The sequence below is a fragment of the Musca autumnalis genome, unplaced genomic scaffold (genome assembly GCF_047663935.1).
Source record: "Musca autumnalis isolate F117 unplaced genomic scaffold, ASM4766393v1 scaffold_4, whole genome shotgun sequence".
Taxonomy (NCBI): Eukaryota; Metazoa; Arthropoda; class Insecta; order Diptera; family Muscidae; genus Musca; species Musca autumnalis.
Window position 1 is genome coordinate 167,917,089 of NW_027411977.1, and position 11,804 is coordinate 167,928,892.

General features: G+C 36.0%; 1 protein-coding gene across 1 annotated transcript; it reads right to left on the bottom strand.

The window, feature by feature from the left end:
• Nucleotides 1-4,379: 4,379 nt before the first annotated feature.
• Nucleotides 4,380-6,589, bottom strand: LOC141402793 (uncharacterized). The gene is made up of 2 exons (XM_073984746.1): nucleotides 6,566-6,589; nucleotides 4,380-5,165 (listed from the first exon to the last, which is right to left on the bottom strand). Exon 2 carries the CDS (start codon nucleotides 5,145-5,147, stop codon nucleotides 4,431-4,433), a length of 717 nt encoding a protein of 238 aa, XP_073840847.1. The 5' UTR covers nucleotides 5,148-5,165; nucleotides 6,566-6,589; the 3' UTR covers nucleotides 4,380-4,430.
• Nucleotides 6,590-11,804: the final 5,215 nt, after the last annotated feature.

Sequence of the window (11,804 nt, forward strand, 5' to 3'; positions counted from 1 at the left end):
CATGACCGGTGGCGAAATGTTGATAAGGAGTATGCATCAGTTAATTACCGAAATTTGGCAGGAAGAGAGCATACCCAACGATTGGAACCTCGGCCTCCTATGTCCCGTACACAAGAAAGGAGACAAGACGGTGTGTACAAACTACAGAGGCATAAGTCTGCTCCCAATCGCATACAAAGTGCTATCGAGTGTGCTGTGTGAACGTTTAAAACCCATGGTCAATAACATAATCGGGTAATACCAATGCGGTATTAGAGCTGGTAAATCGACAATTGACCAAATCTTCACACTGCGCCAAATACTGGAGAAGACCCACGAAAGACAGATCGACACATACCACCTGTTCGTCGACTATAAGGCCGCCTTCGACAGCCCAATTAGATCAAAGGTGTTTCAAGCCATGTCTGAGTTTGGTATCCCTGCAAAACTTATACGATTATGCAGGATGATATTGGCTAATACAAGATCAGCTGTTAAAGTAGGAAAGAACCTCTCGGAACCTTTTGAAACGAAACGAGGTTTCAGGCAAGGTGACAGCCTATCGTGTGACCTATTTAACATTCTATTGGAAAAGGTCATACGAGAATCGAATGTATATACCGATAGAGATAAAAATAGCACTATATTCAATAAGGATATAATGTTACTGGCCTACGCTGACGATATTGATATAATAGGTCGATCAACTCGATCCGTAAGAGCCACCTTTGCGAAAATTGAAAAAGAGTCTGCCAAAGTGGGTCTGGCAGTCAACGGCGATAAGACAAAGTTTATGGTATCAACACGCAAGACGTCCAGTAGACTCGGACCAACTGTTGATGTTCAGAACTACAATAAAACGAACAACATCAGTTTTGAAATCAAAAGAAGAATAATATTGGCCAACAGATGGTACTTTGGTCTAAGTAAACAGTTTAAAAGTAAAACCACCTCTCGTCAAACAAAACTTACGCTCTACCAGACACTGATACTACCCGTACTTATGTATGGTTCTGAAGCATGGGTACTTGCGAAAGTAGATGAGGCAAAACTTGGTGTGTTTGAGAGAAAAATTCTTCGACAGATTTATGGACCAATATGCGTTGACGGTGAATACCGACGTCGTATGAACCACAAGCTATACCAGCCGACCGACATCGATATAGTAAAACGTATCAAACTACAACGATTGCGTTGGCTTGGCCATGTCAGCAGGATGGATAAAGATGCCCCCGCCAAAAAGGCAATTGAATACGAGCCACTCGTCTTCAACACTTGGACGGATCACGTCAATTCTGCAGTACGAAAAACATACGCTAAATTGTGTGCCCTTTGGATCACGCATTCTTATACAGCTATTAACATTCGACTACTTCTAGCAAAAACTTTATTAGTCCCCGGTCTACTTTACTGGTGTGAGCTGTTTGGTAACTGCGATACTGCCAGTCTCCGGAAACTTAACTTAGCATCGTTTTTAATAGCATCGTTCGATATGTTTATGGTATGAAACCAAAATACCTTTTTGAAAAAGTCAAATTTGTCCAATCATGCAGAGGAAGATAGCTAATTCCCTTCTTTCGACGGAGCCAAGTATCCGAACGACAATTCTATATAAGTATCCCGCGTCTTTGGAATACACTACCAAACAATATACAACTCATCAGCAATGCGTTTATTTTTAAAAAAGGCTGCTTAGTTTTCTTTCATAATTGAAAGTTATAATATTTTATTTTTTTAACTTTTTCTTGTATTTTTTTTTTACCATAATTGTGATTTAAACTCATACTCCTATTTTTTTAACAAATATTTCACATTATTTACCTACTACTGTAATCGTATTGAATCATTGTGACCTTATTTAAGATGGATATTGTTCTTATATGTACTTATAAATCTGCACTTTAAATATAAGATTTTAATCCTGTTGTGTAGACAATAAATAAATTGAAGAAAGCAAAACAAAAGGAAGAAACAAAAAACAAAGAAGAATAAAAATGAAAATTATTTTAATTTTTTCATCTGATAAAAAGACTCACTAAAGACTCACAGACGATTATAAACATGACTCGAAAAATAGTCACAAATTAATCAACAAATCGCCAATAAATGATTAATAGTACGTTTACATTTACGAAATCCACTCGATTTCAACTGTCAATTCCATTGATTAAACGTCAAACGAAATCCAATGGATTTGACGTATACGCAAAGGAATTGACAATTGAAATCGAGCTGATTTCGTAAATGTAAACCAAGCATAAAATACGACTAGAAAAATACTTCATATACCATCAGAAAATGGGCAAAAATTACTCGAAACTAATGCAGAGGAAGACTCATTTGTGATTTGTTTAAAAGGGTTTACTTTTTCCTCCCGACAAAGGAGTCATTTATGATCAGAAAATGAGCTCATATTCCAGCTTTTTAATCGTGCAGTCAGAACAAAAAAGTCTCGAATTTGATTAAAATTTTCAAAAAATGCTGGCTGGGTATACACATTTTGTGCATGTGTGTGCACTGTTTACTCAATAATTTGTACAAATTTGTATAAGTCCAGTAACTTCTTACCTCTGTTCCTTTACGTGTAAGAATCTTCAAGTTTTACCACTTTTTACTCGAAAAGTGTTCCTTTACTTCAGAAAACTTTTAGTATTTTGCCGGTTTTGCCATTTTAAAAAGTAAAGGAACAGACCACTTGTAATGGGTACTTTACACGATATGTTTTTTTACATATGGGTTGTTACTTTTTATATACAAAATGTATGTATATGCAAAGTGACAACCAGGGTTTCGGAGTCGGAGTCTACGAGTCGGAGTGGAGCAATTTTGCTGGAGTCGGAGTCGAAATAAATAACTCGACTCCGATTTCGGGCAAAATTTTTTCCACGTTATAGAAATATAACATATAATTTGAAACAAGACATTTTTTTAAAAATCATTACTTATTTTAAAAGAAAGGTATAAGAAAACATATGTATATGCAAACGGTATAGTATACTAACATAAAGGACCATTCACAGGATATTTACTATCCTCTGAAGTGTAGTCTATTCATCCCTATTTTGTTGATTCAATTGATTCATTACATTTTTCCAAACAAAAGTAAAGTTCTATGATAATAGAATTAAAATTGGACCTTTAACCTCTTTCGCCAGACTTACTGGTCTTCTCACAAAGGTCTATTGGTATTCTCATCTTCTTTTTTTGAGAAGTTATCCTTGTTTTCTATTAAAGACATTGTGGTCTCTATGGGAAATCTTACTGAATACCCTGTGACACAAAATGGAAGTCAAGATCCGGGGGTGGAAAAATTCCTTTTCGGAATGAAAGCCCCAATTGAGAACTCCAAAGGATGTCATAGCTGAAATTTCTGAATTATGACATAATGAATTTTGATGATAATGAATTTTTTGATTGACCCCCATCAATCATTGAGAAAATAGCTTTATATCTCTGTTTGCAGATATTGTTTCATCATTTGTAGATGACATGTTTTTAGTTAAATAGAATGAGGAACCTTTCTCTCGAATATGCTGTCCTTCTACCTCAGTTCCTTCCACTTCCTTTTTGTTCTTGAACTCAAAAAGTAAAACAAAATGAAACTTTCTACAAAAACGTTCAACCGAAAATTATATTTAGGTTTCTCATATTCAAGAAATCGATATTGTCACGCTTTCATTGCCCTTTATCAGGTTTACTCGTTACTTTCTCAAAAAAAAAAAAACTTTTTTTTCACGAGTATATTCTGGACGGAATTCTTCCGCTTGAGAAAATCTTTAAGCTTTCAAAATATGCGAATATGAAGGGGCAATACAAATCATAACGACTACATGCAATAAAACTTATAAGCAAATCATGACCAAGTTTCAGACTGGATGTAAGCCAACATTTTAGTGTGCTTAGCCTTAAAAGGAGACCCCCAACTGTAAAGTTCAATAAAAGCCATTTTTCATGTTTTTTTTTCGAGAAAACTACGTAACTTTTTGGCAGATTTTTTCTTCATCTGAAAGAGATAAATATTACGAAGTTTTGAGGCCGTCTACGAAATCCTGTTTTTATTAAAGCATTTTGCGGTGCCAATTCTAGCTCGAAATCTAATAAAGCAATTGTCATATATTTTTGTGACCGATTTCAAGAAAAACACAGTTTATATGCCGCATACAAAATAAAATAAATTTTTCCAATACTAAAGCAATATTGTTCCGATCGACTTAAAAATTTGACCACGTATTCTATGCTATTTATACTTTCAACTTTTTTCTGAAATTAAATTAAGCTAAAATTCAGCGCTTACATTTTAAACGTTGGTGTGGTGTGGATAATTCTATTGAACTATTTGAGATATAAAGGGTGGTTAAATTGTAAGGGCCGATGTTGATTTTGAATAAAACACAAACTACTAAGGAAATTATTGTAATTTTATTTTATTATGATATATTGGTATTACTCAATTATGTATGGAACAAAATATCGGCCAAATGGGCGCCACGACCACGGCGGCACACCTCCATCCGATGGTCCAAATTTTTGATGACCCTGAGGCATAATGGAGGTTCTATGCCGTAAATGTGCCGAATTATCTCATCCTTTAGCTCTTGAATTGTTGCTGGCTTATCGACGTACACCTTTTCTTTCAAATAACCCCAAAGAAAAAAGTCCAACGATGTCAAATCACATGATCTTGGCGGCCAATTGGCATCGCCATAACGTGAGATAACACGGCCATTGAATTTGTTGCGCAAAAGAGCCATTGTTTCGTTAGCTGTGTGGCAAGTGGCACCGTCCTGCTGAAACCACATATCGTCCACATCCTTGTAAGCATGCAAATGCAAGTCTTTATGCATAATGTTCATCAACGACGAGCGTGAGAGGTGCAAGTGTTGGGCACGACGATGAGTTGAGCTGGACGGCTCTTCAGCCACACTATCGCGAACAGCAGCAATATTTTCTGCAGTACGAGCTGTACGAGCATGCACTGGTGTTCTCACATCTTCTACAGACCCGGTTTGCTCGAATTTTTTCACGATTTTTGCGATTGTACGCACATTTGGACGATCAAATTGACCAAAAAAATCACGAAGTGCACGATATGCATTTTGATTTGAACGCCCATTTTCGTAATAAGTCTGGATAACTTTAACACGTTGTTGGATTGTGTATCTCTCCATGGTTCAAATTGAGTAAGTCTGAAATAGAGAAATGTCAAATAAAACTCGGAAAAAAACTTGGCGTTTAGGTGTGGTTCACATTCAACATCGGCCCTTACAAGTTAACCACCCTTTATTTGTACACCACCAAGCACGTAGGCAGATGGATGTTTTCTGGAACTGAAAAATTAGCACACAATGAGATTTCGTGCATGAAAATATTCTACAAAAATTTTGCTAGGAAACTACTCCAGACTTAAGCAATCATATGATTGAATCTTCAACTAAAACAGAACAAACAAAAAAACAGCGAAGGCACGCTCAAAATGGAATTTTGTAAATAAAATTCCAACAACATACTCACAGGTTACTGTGCTGATGTTATTTCAACTTAACAGAAATCGATTATTTCTTAGTTGAATCGTTTTGCCGGCTTGCAAATATTTTGTTCTGGTGTTTTTTGGGAAAGCCGAAAAGTGAACACCATTCTCATTAACATGAGAATACTCGATACTTAAAGAGTTCAGGTTTTCATTAAAAAATCATCAATCATTGCTAGGAAAATTTTATGTAGGGTCGGTCCACTAGGGCTAGAAATCGATATTGTCATGTTTTCATTGTCCTTTATCAGTTTTACCCGATCCTTTCTTATGAAAACTCTATGATTATGTATTTAATTGAATTTCGTGCATGCTGGCGGACAGATCCGGTTATATGAATGTCTACATCAAAAGCCCTCATTGAGTATATAATGAAATCTAGAAGAAAGATTCGCCGTTTGTCAGACTTCTGAGTTATGGCGAGGTGAATCTGTCGTTGACCAACAACGAATTTATGATGCCCTAATTCAGAAGCGTAGCCATCAGCATTGCATGTATAGTTAATAGAAAACCGACAAAATCTTTCTAACTTTACTATTTTTCAATGTAATATTCGGCAGATACAATATTGATACCTTCGAATGCATTCCAATGAATGCCCTTTCCAATGAATATGTAAGGAAAAACTAACACATTAGCCTATATAGGCCAAAATATAGGAAAAAGTTAAAAAATTGTGAACATTTTATTCATTTTTAGTGGTATAGGAATTCACTCTCGGAGTCGGAGTCGTGAAAAAAACTAGTCTGGAGTCGGAGTCGAGGTATTTTTGACTCGACTCCGACTCCAGACTAGTTTTTTTCTACGACAATCACAGGGTATCGTTTAGAGCGTCATCGAGGGAATAAGAGGAAGCCGTAACTGTGGCTTTAAATCCCAAAAATAAAATAAATTCGTCAAATTATGAGCAAATTTTGGAAAACCTTAGGTATGCCCCAATTATCAAACTTAGACTCAATAATATGTACCATTGAAGGACATTTGATACTAAAAATGAATCAAAGTAATCGATTTCTAAAATACATAACGATATATTCACATATTGTGTATGAAAATTACCTTAAAGTAACCTTTACTTATATCGTTCTTAATTATGTGGCCAGGTCGATTTATGATTATTTTACTAAATCGTGGTATCTTTCGTATAAACGAGGGAGAATTAAAACATGTTTTGGCTTTATTTAAAAGTGCTTACCGCGTACTTTATTTACAAATTTTGTTTCATATAAATATTCAAATATTTGGAACGTAGCAAGTCAAATACTTTTTAATACGATGTCGTTCTTAATTATATGGCCGCCACTGTATGTTAAATAACATATCGTGTAAAGTACACATAAACGACTGAGGTCTTTTGCATTTTACTGTAGAGTAATGGGGTTTCTACACGGTGTGTTTTTTACATATTTATGCATAGCGACTGTCACTTTTTTCGCCCATATGTAATTCCTTCCGCACGACAAAATTTTATTTTTCATTCGTTTTCTGTTGTTTTCTTTATTTATATCGCGTACAAACAAAACAGCTGTTTACCTTTGGTTGTACAGACGAGAGGCCTGTACGATAACCCAAAAGTTTGTACAAATTTACACAAACTTTTACAAAATGTTGTTCGATAACAAACTTGTTCAGTAAAAGAGAAATGAGAAGCAGTTGCAAGTACTTGCAAGAACTTGCAATATCGAACAGGCCTGAGAATAGAGCGCGTTCTATTCGAAAAATATACATATGTATGCACATAACACTTTGATGCATTGAAATTTCTGTATGGTTCATATCATGCGACAAAATTCACATTTGTAAAACGTGAAAGTTGGTATGCACAAATATGTAAAAAACATACCGTGTAGAAACCCCATAAACGAACTACATCCAGTAACAATTTGTACAAATATCGAGTAAACAAACACACATAATTGCTTTGTTCCAGAACCTGCAAGAAGCTACTATTTTTATACCCTCCACCATAGTATGGAGGGTATATTAAGTTTGTCATTCTGTTTGTAACACATCGAACTAATCATTTGCGACCCTATAAAGTATATATATTCTTGATCACGATAAAATTCTAAGACGATCTAGCCATGTCCGTCTGTCTGTCCGTCTGTCCGTCTGTTGTAATCACTCTAGCGTCCGCAATAATTGAGATAGAGTGCTGAAATTTTGCACCCGAGGGTCTTTTTTCCATAGGCAGGTCAAGTTCGAAGATGGGCTATATCGGTCCACTTTTTGGTATAGCCCCCATATAACGGTACCTACGGATTTGAGGTATTTTGACGTTCTTCGCCACATTTGCAGACCGAATTAGCTATAATTTGGGACTTAGGGTTCCTAGTGATCAACAAACTTATATCCCAAAGGATATGGGCATAGGTCCATGTTTTGGTATAGTCCCCATATAACGGTACCTCCCGATTTTCGGTATTTTGAGAATTTTAGCCACAATTTTTAACCGAACTATCTGCAATTTGCCATTAGAGGTTCTCAGTGGTCATGAAATATCTCCACCAAGCATCGTCAACATAGGTCCATGTTTTGGTATAGCTCCCATATAACGGTACCTCCCGATTTTCGGTATTTTGAGAATTTTAGCCACAATTTGTAACCGAAATATCTGCAATTTGACATTTGAGGTTCTCAGTGGTCATGAAATATCTCCACCAAACATCGTCAACATAGGTCCATGTTTTGGTATAGCCCCCATATAACGGTACCTCCCGATTTTCGGTATTTTGAGAATTTTAGCTAAAATTTTTAACAGAACTAGCTGTAATTTGCCATTAGAGGTTCTCAGTGGTCATGAAATATCTCCACCAAGCATCGTCAACATAGGTCCATGTTTTGGTATAGCTCCCATATAACGGTACCTCCCGATTTTCGGTATTTTTAGAATTTTAGCCACAATTTGTAACCGAAATATCTGCAATTTGACATTTGAGGTTCTCAGTGGTCATGAAATATCTCCACCAAACATCGTCAACATAGGTCCATGTTTTGGTATAGCCCCCATATAACGGTATCTCCCGATTTTCGGTATTTTGAGCATTTTAGCTGCAATTTTTAACCGAACTAGCTGTAATGATCGGTATTTTGAGAATTTTAGCTAAAATTTTGTCTATTCAAAAATAATCGTCAATATAGGTCCATGTTTTGGTATATCCCCCCATATAACTGTACCTTCCGATTTTCGGGAATTTTCAGTGGTCACTAAAATTCGTCAACATGGGTCCAGTTTTGAGGGTCTACATTGTTTTGATCAAACTACCCTCAATTTGACTCTTGAAGTTCCCTGCAGATATAAAACTTTTCCGCCAAAAAATTTAGAGATAGGTTGACTCTTTGATATAGCCCCGTAGGTGGTACCTTTCACCTAGTTGAACACATTTTTTTTAGATTAGATCAGATAACAAAATGCAACAAAATGGAGGTGAAAGCCTGGGGCACGGAAAATTCCTCTTGGGGAAGAAAGGCCTTGGTGAGTATATTATGAACCCCGGAGGACAGATCCGCCGTGAGTCGAACTTCCGCCTTATTTTTGTTAGAGACCTTGTAGGCCATCAGGAATTAGCGTTATATCTTTGTTTACTGTTGCTTAAGTGCTCTACAAAAACAACAAATAAAGATATAATGCTAATTCATGATGGCTTACAGGGTCTCTTGCAAAAACTTCATCACGCCATAACGCGGAAGTTCGAATCACGGCGCATCTGTGCTTTGGGGTTTTTAATATACACACACCAAGGGCTTTCATCTCCAAAAGGAATTATCTCTGTCCCAACATTTGTGTTCACAGTGTAATTTAAGCAATAGCGGGAGGCAGTAGGAGTCTAACCATTATCGAAAAGTTGTTCCACCTAAAATTGTAAAAGGACCCTAATTATTCCATTTTAATTAAGACTATTTTGTGGTGGAGGGTATAAAAAGTTCGGCTCGGCCGAACTTAACGACTTTTTACTTGTTTGAATTAGTCTCTCTGAGCGAGCCTTTCCTTTGCTAAAGCACGACAGATGAGAATAAAGAGAACATATGTTGTTGTTGCAGTCACGTTAACGTATATGGGTGATCTTGGCTGTAGTGCAGGGGTGAGCACGCCTGTGTGCTAGCACATAGGCAAATTGTGAAAACGTACTCTTAGTTTTTTGTGCGAACCATAAACAATTAAATGTTTATGCAATTTTTTATTTATATTTTTTAATAATTTGCATTGTGGACGATTTTCGACAACATTAATGTTTAAAAAATGTTGAAATAAATAATGAAACATCAAGAAAAATTAAATATGAATTCTCCCTTAAATTTGCCTCTCCCTCGATTTTGCTCAGCTCTGCTGTAGTGCATGGTTTTCCAATTAGTGAGTGGAGAGAGAAGCTCTCTTTGCTTGCTCGCGAGTAAAGGGCTGCGGAATGTTGATTTAAATCAATGGTAAGCAAAATAGGAAAAGAGAAAATTTAAGAGAGAATTAATATTTAATTTTTCTTGTTGTTTCATTACATATTTTTAAGCATTTTTAAGCATTAATGTTGTCTAAAATCGTTGGACAAATGAATTATAAAAGAATAATTACAAAAAATACTTAAACGCCCAAGAGTTGTAGAATTAATGAAATTAAGAGTATTTTAGAGCATCCACCAGTGTATGGCCGTGCACACCATTGATTTAAATCAATGATGAACGCGAAGAGAGCATTTGTATGGTGAATCTTACTAAAACGTAAAGGCGAGTGCTCATCTTGTTCATCTATGATTTAAATTGAACAATGTACAAAAATCGTTCTTCGCTCTCAGAATTTTGTATGGAAAATGAAGTTATTTATAATTTTATAATTTGGGCTCGAACAACGAATAGGTATATGGCTTATTACCGTCAGTATGAACAAGGCATTATAATCCTTAATTGATACATAACCTCATGAAAATTTCCGATTTTATTGTACCTTCATTCATATTTAGCGCAGTCAAAAATAGCCAATATTTCCATAGAGCTGAATTTTGATGGAGATGTAGGGTTTGTCATACAACTAATGTACTCGAAGTCTCCAACGATCCCATGTGTGCAATAATATGATCTGTTCCAGTACTGCAAGAATCTACTATTTTTTTACTACGATAACATTTTTTTCCTTTATGTTATCGGAGAAAATAGTAAAAATTAGTAGATTCTTGCAGTTCTGGAACAGACCAATAGTTATTCGTTTTTTCGTTTACTCGCTTTTGTTTTTCAGTCCTTCTCCACAAGGGTAAGCCTTACCTAAAAAAAGTAGCTAAAGCAGACCTTAAATGACCTACAAAAATAAGAATGCCATTTATTGCAACCAAAAAAACAAGTAGACATTGTTTTCGATTGTTGTTCATGTTCTCATTTCTAAAATTTTATTACATTCGTTCGTACAAGTATTTGCTCTTGTAGGTACTTTTTAATTAAACATTATTTATAAAGAAATGCACCATTTGCAAACATTTAGTGGTCTAACTGCATATGTAGCTATGTATGTATGAAACCCCATAAACGAACTACATCCAGTAACAATTTGTACAAATATCGAGTAAACAAACACACATAATTGCTTTGTTCCAGAACCTGCAAGAAGCTACTATTTTTATACCCTCCACCATAGTATGGAGGGTATATTAAGTTTGTCATTCTGTTTGTAACACATCGAACTAATCATTTGCGACCCTATAAAGTATATATATTCTTGATCACGATAAAATTGTAAGACGATCTAGCCATGTCCGTCTGTCTGTCCGTCTGTCCGTCTGTTGTAATCACTCTAGCGTCCGCAATAATTGAGATAGAGTGCTGAAATTTTGCACCCGAGGGTCTTTTTTCCATAGGCAGGTCAAGTTCGAAGATGGGCTATATCGGTCCACTTTTTGGTATAGCCCCCATATAACGGTACCTACGGATTTGAGGTATTTTGACGTTCTTCGCCACATTTGCAGACCGAATTAGCTATAATTTGGGACTTAGGGTTCCTAGTGATCAACAAACTTATATCCCAAAGGATATGGGCATAGGTCCATGTTTTGGTATAGTCCCCATATAACGGTACCTCCCGATTTTCGGTATTTTGAGAATTTTAGCCACAATTTTTAACCGAACTATCTGCAATTTGCCATTAGAGGTTCTCAGTGGTCATGAAATATCTCCACCAAGCATCGTCAACATAGGTCCATGTTTTGGTATAGCTCCCATATAACGGTACCTCCCGATTTTCGGTATTTTGAGAATTTTAGCCACAATTTGTAACCGAAATATCTGCAATTTGACATTTGAGGTTCTCAGTGGTCATGAAATA